The sequence below is a fragment of the Penicillium brevicompactum genome (genome assembly GCF_028827555.1).
Source record: "Penicillium brevicompactum strain IBT 35665 chromosome Unknown utg000001l_segment0_segment0, whole genome shotgun sequence".
In the NCBI taxonomy this organism is placed as follows: domain Eukaryota; kingdom Fungi; phylum Ascomycota; class Eurotiomycetes; order Eurotiales; family Aspergillaceae; genus Penicillium; species Penicillium brevicompactum.
In genome coordinates this window covers 1522354-1537520 of record NW_026623203.1, presented here as the reverse complement: position 1 = coordinate 1537520, position 15167 = coordinate 1522354, and the positions used below count along the sequence as shown (strand labels likewise).

The 15167-nt window shown below is 48.1% G+C and overlaps 8 protein-coding genes across 8 annotated transcripts; 6 read left to right on the top strand and 2 right to left on the bottom strand.

The window, feature by feature from the left end:
- Positions 1-127: 127 nt before the first annotated feature.
- On the bottom strand, positions 128-1023 carry N7506_000347 (uncharacterized protein; the record flags this gene model as incomplete). The annotated part of the gene is made up of 2 exons (XM_056949643.1): positions 128-826; positions 883-1023. 2 exons carry the CDS (start codon positions 1021-1023, stop codon positions 128-130), a joined length of 840 nt encoding a protein of 279 aa, XP_056815558.1.
- Positions 1024-2418: 1395 nt separating this feature from the next.
- N7506_000346 (aromatic alcohol reductase) lies at positions 2419-3434 on the top strand (the record flags this gene model as incomplete). Its single annotated transcript, XM_056949642.1, has 2 exons — positions 2419-2451; positions 2511-3434. The coding sequence occupies 2 exons, from the start codon at positions 2419-2421 to the stop codon at positions 3432-3434; spliced, it is 957 nt and encodes a 318-aa protein (XP_056815557.1).
- Positions 3435-4141: 707 nt separating this feature from the next.
- On the top strand, positions 4142-4471 carry N7506_000345 (uncharacterized protein; the record flags this gene model as incomplete). The annotated part of the gene is made up of 2 exons (XM_056949641.1): positions 4142-4306; positions 4328-4471. Coding segments are annotated over 2 exons (309 nt in total), but the record flags the coding sequence as incomplete, so codon positions are not given.
- A 27-nt stretch (positions 4472-4498) lies between these two features.
- N7506_000344 (uncharacterized protein) lies at positions 4499-4757 on the top strand (the record flags this gene model as incomplete). Its single annotated transcript, XM_056949640.1, has 2 exons — positions 4499-4552; positions 4614-4757. 2 exons carry the CDS (start codon positions 4499-4501, stop codon positions 4755-4757), a joined length of 198 nt encoding a protein of 65 aa, XP_056815555.1.
- A 696-nt stretch (positions 4758-5453) lies between these two features.
- N7506_000343 (uncharacterized protein) lies at positions 5454-6407 on the bottom strand (the record flags this gene model as incomplete). The annotated part of the gene is made up of 3 exons (XM_056949639.1): positions 5454-5653; positions 5759-5773; positions 5837-6407. The coding sequence occupies 3 exons, from the start codon at positions 6405-6407 to the stop codon at positions 5454-5456; spliced, it is 786 nt and encodes a 261-aa protein (XP_056815554.1).
- A 2157-nt stretch (positions 6408-8564) lies between these two features.
- Positions 8565-9895, top strand: N7506_000342 (glycoside hydrolase family 75 protein; the record flags this gene model as incomplete). Its single annotated transcript, XM_056949638.1, has 7 exons — positions 8565-8828; positions 8885-8950; positions 9009-9145; positions 9195-9343; positions 9393-9614; positions 9670-9771; positions 9822-9895. The coding sequence occupies 7 exons, from the start codon at positions 8565-8567 to the stop codon at positions 9893-9895; spliced, it is 1014 nt and encodes a 337-aa protein (XP_056815553.1).
- A 1433-nt stretch (positions 9896-11328) lies between these two features.
- Positions 11329-11859, top strand: N7506_000341 (uncharacterized protein; the record flags this gene model as incomplete). The annotated part of the gene is made up of 1 exon (XM_056949637.1): positions 11329-11859. The coding sequence occupies one exon, from the start codon at positions 11329-11331 to the stop codon at positions 11857-11859; it is 531 nt and encodes a 176-aa protein (XP_056815552.1).
- A 501-nt stretch (positions 11860-12360) lies between these two features.
- N7506_000340 (nitronate monooxygenase) lies at positions 12361-13679 on the top strand (the record flags this gene model as incomplete). Its single annotated transcript, XM_056949636.1, has 4 exons — positions 12361-12373; positions 12496-12757; positions 12829-13330; positions 13389-13679. The coding sequence occupies 4 exons, from the start codon at positions 12361-12363 to the stop codon at positions 13677-13679; spliced, it is 1068 nt and encodes a 355-aa protein (XP_056815551.1).
- Positions 13680-15167: the final 1488 nt, after the last annotated feature.

Below are 15167 nucleotides of genomic sequence, written 5' to 3'. Positions count from 1 at the left end.
CACATGAATTCAACATACATCGATTGACAGATTTGAAGAGTTTAGAGCTACACGCAAAGAAATCCTTCCAAGCTTCCAACTTCGGAAGGTTACCACCTTAGTCATGATTCAACATTGTATTATTCTCCTAATGGAGATTTTGATTCACGATGTCCTTCGTGAGTGTGAATCTTTCCCCGAGCTCCTTACTCGCAGGTATCGACCATGTCGTCAACAGAGTCATCTTGTCTGTTATCTTGGACAAAGATTGCAAAATGCTTGTCATCGAGAACAGGCTTGCCGAAAGTGGCATTGAGGCGGAAGACGCACACTCCGAGTTAAACATGAAGGGAAATGTGTCGTATATACCCTGCAACATGCACGCGTTTGTGGAAATCAAGTCGTCGCAACTTATTTCAACGTCACCACTTATTGTGTCCAGTCCCGAACAGGACGGGATGTCAAGATTGTCAATAATCATGCGATTGGCGAGTATGCGAGCCAAACGATAGTAGTTCCAAATTTGAGCGAACCAGATATTCTCATAAGAATCATATGCGTTGCCCCTGCGCTTCTCGTAATCCCATGAAGCAGGGAGGGAATTGACCCAATCGTGCAGGGCTTGGGTGCTATGCATGGCAAATGAAACTAGTTGACTTTGAAAAAGTGTGCCGTGTTTTCCCAAGTTATGGAAATTCACCAGCGGGCCCATAATGTCGAATAACTTCATTGCGAGTGTCAATGGTCTTTGGTCATTTTCATGAGGGCCAAGACACGGTTCGAATCGATGGGATAATTGCAGCAGATATTCTGGGACAAGCGTGTTGCTGACAAGACATGCAAGTATCTATTGTTTTAAATCATCAGCAAAGAAAGGAAATCATCAGAGGGATGATGACTGACAGTATTAAAGCAAATATCCACGATTTCGGTCACTGGCGACTGGGGCAGGCCATTTGCAGAACACAGATAGCCCAAGAAAGTAGCGGCTCCGAGAACATGCTTTGGCCATGCATCATAATGTGAGGATTTATCACATGTCATCACCTGTGATATCGTTTAGCATAGGGTCTCATACATTGAATTTGGAATCGAACCTCGAATATCGAGAGAATAAAGCTTGACACAATAGATTGCTCTACCCCAGACTCTGCATGACAAGTGATCGCTGTCGTGAGAGACTTGATAGCAGACTGATACCTTCTTCGTGCAAGATCCATCAACTGGGGATCTTTATGGACTAGAGCAAGTGCAGCCAGACCGACTGATGTTAGACTGATAGTAGTGGAGGAAGGTTGCTCCGCTCTAGATTCCATCCAACTCTTGCATCCATCCCCAAGAACAGGAAAATTATCAGTAAAAACTTTCCGAGCGACACCATCCCAATCGAATGATGGCCTCACAGAGGAACACCCGTGAGTGGGAAATTTGACCGCAGAGATTCGTCTCGGCCGCGCCTTTCGAATTGTTAAATTTGTTTGATCTCGGAAAAGAAGTTCCGAATGAGATCTATAGCCTCCGCACTCGAGACCGGCTCGAGCACATTGACTACATCTCGGTTGAAGGAGATTGCACTATCAGAGGTCAGTGTGGCCAAAATCATACCGTTAAGGGGGATTCACTTTGATTCGTCTAGATCTGCAATTCTGACAAGCTGGGCTAGCTCTACTGAGTGCCATAGGGGGCGAGAAAAGTGTTCAGTTCGATCAAGGAGTGTTGTAAACGAAGCGTTGCCACTAACCTACTTGACCCGGAAATCTTGGCACTGGGCGAACTGCAATGGGGCATGTGGTGTTGTATTGCGGCCACTATGACATATCGATGTGCGGGCCCCAATGATACCTCAAAGAAAAAAAAAAAAAAAAAACTCCTGTTAAGAGTTCTGAGGAAAATGCGCCGTAAAGCCCTGGGAAAGAAAGATGATCGAGCCGAGCAATACATGTGTTTCAAAACTTGAAGACCTCCAAGCAGTGATGCATGTCCGTGGTTGAGATGGTAAAAAGCATTGTGGCCGCAATTGCTGTCTGCATAAGAAGTGGAACCCCTCTGGAGCCTCGCGCTAATTCATGACTGACTTTCCTAACGCGGACTAGCGTGCATTACATCTATTGAGCACCAAAGAACTAATTGATGAGCCACTTGCCTTTCGTGGACCTCCGAAAGCCTCCGGTATAATCTTTGGTCATTGATGCTGATGCAAACTTTATTCAACTATCCCACGACTGAGTTTCCTAATGTGGATTCTGGCAGGCTCCGACAATTATGTCTTGCCACGTTGATCAAGCTATAAAGACAGTGAAGAATCCCAGCAAAGGTGTGAATCATTCTCACTCTGTTCAAGACCTTTTATCTGCATAACTCTGGATATCACATTACTTTGGTTCCCTCTTTGGGTCTTTGCATACCTCTCATCAATCCACCCTTTGTCGACCATCTACCATGGAGCCCATAAAGAATGTTGCGCTGCTGGGAGTAAGTCTCATTATGTCCAAGAGAATATGACCAAAATCTGACTAGCTCGGCGCAAACAGAAAGGATGGCTAGGATCTGCAGTACTGGAAGAGCTCTTAAACACCGACTTCCAGGTCACAGTTCTGAGTCGCACTGCAAGCCCAGAGAAGCCCAGAGCAAACTTCAAGTCCTTGCAAGTGGACTACTCCTCCGTGGATAGCCTTGCTGAAGCCTTACAGAACCAGGATGCCGTGGTATCTACTGTTGGCGCCTCCGCAATCAGCGCCCAGAAGACGGTTATCGACGCAAGCATTCGAGCTGGTGTCAGAAGATTCATCCCCTCTGATTTTGGGGCTCTGACCACCCGACCAGGAGCCGAATCTCTCCCGCTGAATGCTATGTGGGTGGAAATTCAGGACTATCTCAAGGAGAAGGCTCTTGTCGGAGAGATCGAGTACACGCTCTTTGCCGTCGGGCCTTTTCTCGAATTTGTCATGTCCATGCCGTTCTTGGTAGATCTTCAAACCCAGGAGGTCACACTTTATGACGGCGGCCAACACCCATTTAGCTCCACCAGCATTGGAAGTGTGGGGAAGGCTGTCTCGGGTGCTCTCAAAAATGCAGAAGCGACCAAGAATTGTTTGGTCGGTGTTCATGACACCGTATTGACTCAAAGCAAAGTGCTGGATCTGGCGAGAAAATACTCTGGGCCTGATACCAAGTGGATAATAAATCCAGCGAATGCTGAAACTGAGCTTGAGTCGGTCCTTGAAGCCATCAAGACAAGCGGTCTGGATCTCTTCAATACTCTCGCCCTACTCAAATCCGCGCTGTTGAGTGGGAAGTACCAAACCAAATTTGATTCCGTGGACAATGAGCTTTTCGGATTACATGTTCTCTCCGATGATCAGCTCGAAGAGAAGTTCGCCACGGGGTTCAAGTCGATGTCTGCTGCCATGCAGGACTTCCAGGGAAAGCACGATGGAATTCAACAAGAGGCCTGAGTACAAGGAGGAATATACAAAATTGAATTTCATGTGCGTTGGAGCTTGTGGTGATCTTAACAGAACATTGAACGAGCTGTACTCCAGGCTGTGGTTATAGAAATAAATCTTTCAATGAAGAATACTAGGTCAAAAGACGGTAGAAAAGACGGTAGAAAAGACAATTATCTCACTGAATCCAGGGAGAGGGGAAGAAAAGAGAGCGGGTGAGCGAGGGGCTGAGCATGTGTAGCCTGCCTTTCCTTCCTCCTTTCCTTCCTCCCAACCAGCCTCTGACACATGCTCATCCCCCACCTGGACATGCCCCAGGTTGCCATACTGCTCAACCCCCCGATTTCGACCATTTGCCTAAACACCTTCAGTTCCTCAAGCAGCCATCGACCCACTTCTTATAGTTCCGATTTCCACCATCTCCGACCCACTTTCATAGGGGAAATCGATCGGATGGACACAATATCGACAACACCGATCTGCCAGTGAACTGTGACAGGGTGGGTCCTACCTTCAGCTGCCATGCCATGAGACAGTCTCTCCATCTTCTCTTCAACCAATGAACATAACATGAAGGCGAAGGACTTATATTTACCCTTAAATCTCGGTACGCAATTCAAGACATTGACCGTGAAGGGTATAAGGCTGACTGGATATAGTTCATACTCGAGTCCTATACAACGGACACTTGGTCACCCCAAAGCCACCGAAACTAGCGTCCGGTGAATTGTCGACACTGTGATCTTCAATGTCCATACAACGGCCACGTCCGATTTCGAAATGCACAGCCACTCAACGTCCAGAGTGAGAGAAATTACAACTTTGGCCCAATCAAGTTGAGCGGGATGATAGCCATGCTCTCTGGGAGACCGGACTACAGTGTATGGTAAAGCCACAACAAGGCTTCATGCCTCAAAGGATCAAGGGCAATGATCCAATTGCCCAGCTGCTGGGTTAAATGGGTACGTGGATTGTACTATGTGGACTTTGTTTTCACGAAACTAATCTATATGATAGGATATTTCCATCAGGAGCGCAAAAAGTAAAAAGAAGTGAATTCCACTGTATATGGAATGGGATACAGTGGGAGTACTTGGCACTTCCTACAGATTGACCACTCTTCAAAGGTCAATTGAGATTGAATTGACTTAGTACACAATGACAAGATATACCTCTAACAATCAATAGTGGTCAGGGCGAGCAGTGCTAGCCCACGACGGGGCACTTCAGCTTCCATTCGCCATCTTGGTCTGGATGCTTGAAAAAGCTGCTGCAATCCCCCAACCCCAAAGAAACTTCGGCAGAGATCTACAGCGGGGAGGGGTCGGGTGACATGGAGATCGACGTTATCGCTGGGTGGGCTAATGTCAACGAGCGGTGCTGAAGAAGAAATATTGATTAGTTGATTTATGTCGCAATATGTTGACCGTTGATTTTTCTTACCCTTTCCTGTCTTTTAGCTTCTACAGAGAGATCGTTATCACGGATTGCTCAATATCTTCATAATTTGGCCTCAAGCGCGCGTCTATTGGTAATGTATTCTCGTGATAAAAGCAATTTGCACACACATTTAATCCGGACCCGAGGAAAATGGCAGTCGATGACTGCGTAAAATTCAGTGTGGCATCAATATGAATGAGACCTCGGGAGATTACTTGTCAATGACTTCCAGAAGGTCATCTGATTTATACCCAATATCCTCTGCAACATGTATAAAATATTGTTAACCAAGCTCTCACGGTGTGTTTTAACGTCACCGTTGATCATCCCAACCTTGGAAGGTTGCATCTCTTTTGACAGTCCAGTAAAGTGGGAAGGGTTAAGATTGTCAATACCTAATCACCTAGAAGCCAAGACCAGTGGAGCTAGCAAGAACAAACAGAAAAATAACTGTAAGAAATATATCAACCTTCTCGAGAAATACATGAGTGAATCTTGATTTGTCTCCAAGAGCTTCTCGCCAGCTGGCAGCTTGCGTCTAATATTGTCGATTGTCTCAACAATCTCTGAGATATACATCCCAGGGACCTATTCGGCAATCAACAGGGCCAAAGATCGGTTCTCCTTTGAGATCCAGCGACCAGAATCTCTTTTGCCCAGATGGTAAAGTTTGCATTGCCCGGATTTCACAAACTCGGCCGCCTTACAGTGATGGTTATCGGCACATTCTTCGATACAGCGAGCGAATGTCTCCGAATTGTAATCCTGGAATGGCTTGAAGTTTCCTCCTATAAGACGTCAGGAAAATCCACTGCGCATATTGATGAGGGGAATCATGCCTTTTCTGCAATCAATCCTGAATCTCTGGTTGTTTTGGGCCGTGAAGATTGTACCATGGCTCATATCGCCTGGAGGTATTGTCAGTCTCATGAAGTTGATCGATTCTTCCCTGTGACACAAAGAGCCCTTACATTCTGGGACGTCAACTTTGGGACTGAGCTCGGCTGACTGCAAGTCGAATACTTGTTGTGCAAGGGTTTCTTGTTCGATGAGGCATTCCGCGAGTTGCTCTTGGTAAATACTCTTCTCTTCTTCGCAATTTTCGAGTTGAGTCTCGCTCTCCTCAAGCTGTTCCTCGCAAATTTCCTCTTCTTCTTCGTCGTCACAGTAGGGGCTGTCCTCTGGGCACTCATCTTGTAGATCGTCCGGGGTGGTCATTATAAGCAACACACTATTTTTGACTTCCCTCTCGGTGAACTTGGAGCCGCTCAAAAGACACTTTTCTCCTAAACCCCAGGATGAATGTGTACAGGTGGGGTCGTCACTGCACAGCTGGACACAGGCAGCAGGAGTCCGGATATCACCAACCCGCGACTTCCTGCCATCATGGGAGCCAACCCAGCCGCATTTGACAAGTACCCACTGTTCAGGCTGGATCTCATGCTTCGTTTCATGCATGCTTGGACATAACTCCTGGTAGTCTGCCAGAGAAGCCCCTGCAGCTATGGCCCAGAGGCAGAATGTCAATTGTCTGAGCTTCATTGCAAAGTCAAAGGCGGGAGGTCTCAATGGGGCTTCAAAGTTGGGAAAAAGAAGTCACAGTTGCAGAAAGTACACTAGGGCTATCGACGTTTTTATAGCTAGATGTATTTTGCACATTACGCAAGACGCAGACCCGTGGGCATATGAGACCCATTATGTAGAGACATTCGGTCAAAGGAGCAACAAGACATGTGCAACTTTGCGTATGCACGCTTCTCCAGAGACATATGATCGATAAGTCATATGCCAAGGATGATGTTCATTCATGTATCTCGCTGTGCATGAGAGCGGCAAGATATGGTGTGGGTGAGTTATCGGCCCCCGAAATGTCTTGCGGGCGCGAATTGACAATTTACGCATGGCTAGCGATGAGTTGATGCTTTCGAGTCCGGTTATCAAAAACTTGCTCCGAGCTTAACCCACTTCATTTTACAAGACTCGATTTTATATTATCTCTCTGGCGCAAGTAGAGCTTGTTGCAAAGCCCAGGCAGCATGATTCTTGGGTCCACATCTTTACATCAATAAGTGTGATTTAGGTGCATATGACTTGGGATGCTGCATAGGGCTGTAGGGCTGTAGGGCTGCAGGGCCGTAAGACTACGCAAACCCAAGCACTCGTACTTCTCAAATGGCGCATAAGCTTTACTTCCAGTGTTCAACTTGCAATTACAAAGGCGATCAAGAACTGCCAAGGTAACCTCTTTTTTCTACGCCTGGCCGGGAGAGAGGGGTGTCAGTTTAGAGAGATGTGGTAGTAGTGGAAGTCAGGCGAAACCCTGGTTCTCAGCTCTCTTGTTTTTGCTGTTCCTCTCTTCAGACTTCATCGTACACAAAGACAGAGGCTACGTTTCCTTGATCTGCCCCAATGGTATATCTACACACCTGAGATAGCAATCTCTTCTCTCAATTATTTCGGTGCATCTCTTGATCATCTTTGGCGGACTCAAGGCGCTTGATCTTGTTGAGCTTGGAGGATGAAATCGAGATCAGATCTCCCCAAGGTGAGTTGAGCCCGGGCGCCCGCCCGGGCGATCATGTGCGCTGAGTCAGCCATCTCCCGGCGGGCTCACCCGCGGGTCCGCCGCCGCAGTTCCGAGCGGTTCGGTCCGTCTCGCAACGGGAATCGCCTCCTGGCTCTTCGATTTGACTATCACAAGTCACTTGATGGCCACAGGGTTGTTTTGGTAATGCTTAATGAATACTCAGTACGGGATATCCAGGGTTACGATTATCCGTTACTAATAACTGACGTGGTGTCTTTGGACGGCCAGGGTTTTTCTTGGAAAAGCCCGCCGACTAAAATGATACTAAAAAATCGACGCAACGGACATAGCCGCCTGAAGTGATTGCATTCTGATATCATATTGACATATTGACCAATTCAATTAAGGTTGATGATACGGAGACTAATTGGCAGATGGATTCGACATATTGAGCTTGGAGTCATGGGTCAGACTGTCTCAGGCTCTCAGCTATGTCTGGAGCCAGCTCTATTCCACGAGGACAAACTGCGGGACTACGGGTTGCAACTATCTTTACCACGGTAGACATCATCACCACCCGAGGTCTTCCCTTGGGTGCGAATCCCTCCCTCTGGTTGGCAAGTCAATTAAGCTCCGTGAGAATGTTAGGATCTCTTTTGAAAAGGCAGCATTGCTTGGGTCCACCCAAGACACCCCGACGCTCAATCAAGTGAAAGAAGCCTTCATTTCCAGCCCCCACTGTCAATCCACTCTCCTCTTCTTCATATCTCTCACACCAGTCAGACAAACACGTTCTTCAAAATAGGGAACTACTTCGGTTTCACACTTAACTCGATTCGGCTATTGCGGTTAGTCAGTGCAGTATCCTACTCTCTCTTTGGTTAGTTTACGCCAGTTCCGCGCATTCCCGTGACTACCTGCATGAACAGAGTTGACCATTATACTAAATAGTACTCACTAAGAATACTCCCTACATTCAATCTTGGAGCAGCAAGCCACAGACACTGTTGGCAACTCGTGCCAGTGGACCCGAGTGCAACCTTACAAAGTACTTGTTTGATTATTGTCTCAGACTCCAGAGCACCTATCTTATAAATCTATTCTCAGCCCCTAAAACACAGCAATCCACAAAACTCGAAATCTCAGACCTGATCTCGAGAGCTGCAACCAGGATGCTCAGCCTTTCTCTCCCAATCGTCCTTTTTGCCCTGGCGGGTACCGCTGTTTCCCAACAGGTGGATGGGGCTCAATTTAACAACCCAACCGCTGGACCTCCTGCCAGTTATTTTGCTGCGGCAAGCACGATTCCCGTCGCTGCCCTTCAGAGTGCGGCGGCCAGGGCTAGCACAGCTGCCGCAAAATCCACTTACGCCATCAACAACAATGGTGGTGCTGAAAAGGTCACTATTCATAGTGACTGGTCTAAGTTCTCCGAGGTACGATCTATCTCTTGTAAATTAACCTTTTTGCTACATACTGATCTGCTGGATAGGGCGCGGCCTTTGTCTTCGTCGCCGATATGGATGTGGACTGTGATGGCTTGAATTACAACTGCAAGGTAAGCATATGAAAGACGCTTCACCGTTGGCGTAAAGAAAATTGACATTCATATTTAGGGTAATCCCGATGGACAAGACCAGACGAACTTTGGTGCTCTGTCGGCATATGAGGTACCATTTATCGTGATTCCTGACAATTTCGCCACTGTTTACTCCAGTGAATTCCCTGGGAATAACCTCGCTGCTGTCATCTGGTAAGTCCATCAATCATTTATAGCACGGCCCGAACTAACCATGACCAAGCGATGGCAAGATGTTCTATGGTATTTACGGTGATAGCAATGGAGATACTCCAGAGGTCATCGGAGAGGCATCTTGGTTGATGGCGCGGACCTGCTTCCCGAATGACAACTTGAATGGAAACGATGGCCACGGTTCTGCCGATGTGACGTGTAAGTTCCAGGGAAATGAGGAGTTGTTGACTTGTGCTAATCGGAGCAGACATTGTTTTCACGGGATCGGAAGCCGTACTTCCCAGCAGTGCTTTGAACAAGAACTATGTCACCAATTTCAGCACTCTGCGCTCCATGGGCGACAGCCTGGTGAACTCTCTAGCAAAGAACCTAGGCCTGGTTGCCGGGGGATCACCAACTACCTTTACCACCACTGCAGTTGCCTCTTTACCGACTAGTGGCTCTTGCTCATGGTCTGGACATTGCGCCGGTGGGACTACTCTTATGATGGTGGCTTCGATAATATTGGCTAATGCGTTGTGAAGGTGCTTCTTGCTCTAGCGAGGATGATTGCTCCGATGATCTTGTCTGCAAGTCTGGAAAGTGTGCTAGCTCGACTTCTTGCTCTTGGTCTGGACATTGTGCTGGTAAGATATGCCTCTGACATCGACTTTGACATTTGCTGATCTGCTTTAAGGTGCTTCTTGCTCTAGTGGTGACGATTGCTCTGATGATCTTATCTGCAAGTCCGGCAAATGTGCCAATCCTTGAATTGCTCAAGCAAATTGACAGTGTGGGTACCATACTATCGACACCTTTGGCTGATTTTTGTCTGCTCGGATGGTTTCCATAGCAAACCACATTTCTACTATTAGCTAAAGTTTCAGGGAAATGTTCTGATATCCCAAAATCGTTCTTGTTGATTTTATCTCTGGCAGAAAGGTCTAGTCGTCAAGTACCTACTTGTATCTCAATACATTCACAGTCTTGCTTTTCATCTTCTTTTAACATTTAGCTTGAGGTTGAATATTGATCCTCCTCCTCTTCCCTTTGAAATCCCGGATTTGGCTACAGTTCTCCCCCGCTCATATGGCTTGGGTTGTGATCGTTTTCAATGAATGGTGCGGAGACGGATAACAAAGAGCACATTATGTTTCGGCGGATCTTACCCAAAGGCAGGGTTGGCAATGGAATAGCTCAAAGTAATTTCTGGGTAAAGTTGGAGTCTGTGCGGAGTACTGACATACTGAAAGTCCACTCTCGAAGACTTGCTGTCTCCACAAATTCTAGGCCGCAGTGTCAGAGAAATGGCCTCTCCAACTTACACCCGGACAAAGGCCGGGGGTTTGCCGAGGCAGTGAAGGGCTTTGATCCTTCGGTAAAGCCATACCAAGGAACAAATAGGGACACTCACTTATGATGTGATATCCCCTGGCTTGCCACCAAAATTCAACGCCTCCGTGGCTATATCAGGTACGCATTGGTTACGGTTGGCGAATTATGAAGACAGAGTAGACTGCCGAACGCTGGATATACAAATTTGGAGTGGCGTAGCCACGTTCCAGAAAGTTCGGGAGATCGCCTCGGTTGCTAAATGCCAAATAACGGCCACTAATCTTGAAATGCCCATCATTTAGACTTTTCTCTGGCAAATCGCCACTGGAAGCTGACGTAGATTGCGCGTGTTTCTAAGCCCCAAAGAAATGATGTCAGGTTGTGGTGGATTTTTATTTCTTCTTTTCTGTGAGCACAAACATAATTCGAGGACCAAACCAAAGATATGAGTGGAACGAACTCTCGAATCGAACTTCTGGAAGGCTCAGTTCCACACGTAAGAGGATGACGAAGTGTTCGAGACCATAGTGGAAATCTCAGCCGCAAGCCTTGATTGGCCGATGGGGTCGGAAGTCAACCTTAAAATGGGGTCCCACATCTATAATTGTAGTTTATCCATTCTTCGCGCCTTTTGGTTCTCTTAGAAGTTTGTTCCCTCTATCCGTGCTCCCCCGGAGAGCATATAAACCCCGGAATCCGCCATGTCTTTTCTTTTCCTCAAACACATTCATTGATTTTCAAGTCACTCTCTTCTTGAAATCTGTTTCATTCTCTTTGAGGTTGATCCTCCATTACTGTCACTTTAGTATCTCTGTTGACCAGGTGAACTTTTGTCTACCAACTCCATTCTCTTCCCACAAATTTCCATCATGACTTTCAACGTCTTCTTTGCCGGCCTCCTCGCAGCCACTGCTGCCGCCCTTCCCCAGCCCATTGCTCGTTCCGAAGGCTCCGCCCTCGAGACTCGCGGCGATGGCGGCGGTATCCAAATCGTCAACAACATGGACACCGACGTCTACCTGTGGACCACCTCGTCCGGCAGCAGCAGCATGAAGACTCTCAGCTCTGGCGGTGGTGACTACAGTGAGGACTGGGACACCAACTCCAACGGTGGTGGCATCTCCATCAAGATGTCCACCACCCAGGACGAGTCCAGCGTTCTGCAGTTCGAATACACCCAGAACGGAGACACTTTGTTCTGGGACATGTCATCCATTGATCTCGACTCCAGCTCCGATTTCATCAAGTCTGGCTTCACCGCTCAGCCCAGTGACTCGAGCTGCCGATCCTCCACCTGTGCCGCTGGCGACGCAGACTGCTCCGAGGCTTACCAGAAGCCTGATGACGTGAACACCTACTCTTGCTCTCTGAGCTCCGGTTTCACTCTCACTCTGGGTTAAATTTTGGGTAACCCCCACTTCATCTTCTTGAATTCGGCAGGGCCGATGGAATTTTGTTTTGTTTAGATTTTTTTGTTTTCCAGAACGATACTACCTCGGGTCGTGTCGAACTTAGCGTTGGATACACTCTTGGGTTGTATATAATGTTCTGTGAAAAGTGTCAATAGTCGCTTTTTACAAATAAAGCATACGCAGTAAAATTGCGTAATGCATAAAATAATGAGAAATGCCAGAATGTGTTTAAAAAAAATTGACCAGATAAATTGACCAGATAAAAATGTGAAACTTGAAACTGCACATGACACTAGACACCTGAGGTGTCCAACCCCGCTGCCAGGTGACATCGTGACTAAGCTCGGCGAAACGACGTGGACCGAGGCTCAACGCGAGTCTGTGAACCACCGAGGTTGGTCTGCTTTATAGAGTGGTCGCCTCCTCCTTTTCCCCAGGTTTTTTCTTTTCCCATAATCTGCAGGCTTCGCTTGACAAAACACATTCATCATGGCTTCCCCTCGTGAGTCTACCCCGGATTTCCCTTAGTCCTTACCCTCCACCCATAGGCCATGTGATCATTCCGATGCAGCCGGTACATGGGCCCACGCCTTTATGCGCAGATGCTAATGACGGACTGCATAGAACGAATCCGCACTCCCATCACCGATCTCTTGAAGATCAACCACCCCATCCTGCTGGCAGGCATGAATGTGGCTGCCGGTCCCAAGCTGGCTGCCGCTGTCACCAACGCTGGTGGCCTCGGTGTGCTCGGTGGCATTGGTTACACCCCGGATATGCTCCGCGAGCAGATCGCTGAGCTCAAGAGCTTCTTGACCGACAAGAAGGCGCCTTTCGGTGTCGACCTGCTCCTTCCTCAGGTTGGCGGCAGCGCTCGCAAGACCAAGTAAGATGATCTGAAATTTTTTTTTCCTGCCATGAACGCATCGCTGACCGTTTGTCCTTTGTTTCGCATAGCTACGACTACACCAAGGGTAAGCTCGGAGAGCTTGTCGATATCATCATCGCGGAGGGCGCCAGCCTTTTCGTCTCTGCCGTCGGTGTTCCTCCCAAGGCCGTCGTCGAGAAGTTCCACAGCGCCGGTATCCTCACCATGAACATGATCGGTCACCCCAAGCACGTTCAGAAGTGCCTCGATGTTGGTATCGATATTATCTGCGCCCAGGGTGGTGAGGGTGGTGGTCACACTGGTGATGTCCCAACCACCGTTCTCATTCCCACGGTTGCCAAGTTGGTCGAGGGCAAGACGAGCCCCCTGACCGGCCAGCCCGTCCAGGTCATTGCTGCCGGTGGTCTGTTCAACGGTAACTCCGTTGCCGCTGCTCTCATGCTCGGTGCTTCCGCCGTCTGGATCGGTACTCGCTTCATTCTGTCTGATGAGGCTGGTGCCCCCAAGGCCCACCAGGAAGCCGTCCGCACCTCTGGCTTCGAGGACAACATCCGTACTATCATCTTCACTGTAAGTTTGACCTTTTGTTTGGGTGTGAGGTTGTTCAAGCCACTAACCAGCTGTATAGGGTCGTCCCCTCCGCGTTCGCAAGAACAACTACATCCTCAACTGGGAAGAGAACCGCCACGAAGAGATCAAGCAGCTCACTTCCAAGGGTATCATCCCCGTTGAGCACGATATGGAGAACCTGCCCGATGACGTCGACGATGAGACCCTGGACAACGCTCGTCCCTACCTGATGGGTAAGGTCGCTGCCGTTGTCAACGAGAAGAAGTCTGCCAAGGCCATCGTTGACGAGCTCGTCACTGATGCCGCAGCTCTCCTCCAGAAGGGCAACAAGATGGTTGCCAAGCTGTAAATCAAGTTAGCTACATTTCTATACCTACATAGTCCTCTTCAGCGTTGAATAATCAAATCCGATGAAATACCGGTTGAAGCACAGGATTCCTGCACACCGTAGCTCTTCATCTTCCATCAGATTGTACCGTGCCGTGTCTACTAGCGCAATGCAAGTGCAATGGCATCACTGCTGCTATTTCTAGAACCAATTTCTCGGGCCAAGGGGCACCCTAGGGCTTAGGCGCTTTGGTGGGTCATAGCTAGTCAAAACCAACAACAACCTTGGAATCCCCACTTGGCCAGCCCACTCGCACCCTGCCAACATGAGCCGGGACATTTCAAGACTTCAAGGTTTTTGATATAAATAGATTTAATTCCATGGCTCCTTGTTCCCGTGGTTCTTATTAGTTCGGGCTTCACCTCTCGAGTCTAGACGTCGGTATCAGCAAGAATCCTATCACGATCACCATGCAGCTCACTCCGCAGTGGGTGAAGAGCCAAGGCCCGGCGGTTGAGATACCCGGTCCTAGTCATGCCATATAACTCCGTACCTATAACTAAATCAGGACTACTCCGTATACTCCGGAGACTTGGCCTTCAAGGTTGTATACAAGGTGCGTCCAAGTCAAAAAAAAAAAAAAAAAACAATATCCCAAACTGATATAGACTAGAACCTTGGGATACCGTAGACATCTATGGATTATGGCACTCCGTAGTTGTTCTGTCAAATGTTATAGTCTACACCCGTTCAGGCATTGCAAGCGAGATAGATACCCACGGGCCTTGTCCAACTCTAAAATAACGCACTGCAAGCGCCGTGGCGGGGATTAAAAGATAGCCAATCAGAGAGTCCAGTCGAACATTATTTACCCTCACCACGCGATAGACCACATTCGCATTCGCATCTCCCCGCTATGAGGTCCGTGTCGCAGGGCCCACCGTACGAGTAGCATCTCTCCGTGGACAGTCTCCAACGCATACGGAGTACGAAAGGTCCAGTCACAGACGCCGCGGTAGTGGGAAATGGGTTCTGTGATCTGATTGATCACATCGTGCATAAATGCTGCAGGTGCAAAGCAGGTTATTTTTGTCCCATCACCTCGGCCTAACTAGCCTTGTCCAGTACGAGTTGTCCTCTCGGGACACAGCAGCCATTTGTTTCTTTTTCCTCCTTTCTTGCTTTTCTTGCTTTTTTGTCCCCTCTGTTTTTTGTCGATCTTCTTTTCTCCGTTATTCTCTTTCTTTTTTCCGCTTACCCGCCAATATCCTGATGTGATCCCAACTGACCGGGTCACCCCTCACCTCCACATCTTTGTGATCGGAGGGCCGTTTTCGACCTTTTGTCAACATCAATTATTTGCATATCGTTGTATCTAAAAATACTTCATTACCAAGAGCTTGAGGGACTGCTATCGGAAGGCCCACGTTGGTTCGGCTTATTCGACGTCCAAGATCACCCCGCTCGTTCCGCCATCAGATTGCTCCCCCTTATTCTAAAGTTTTTTTC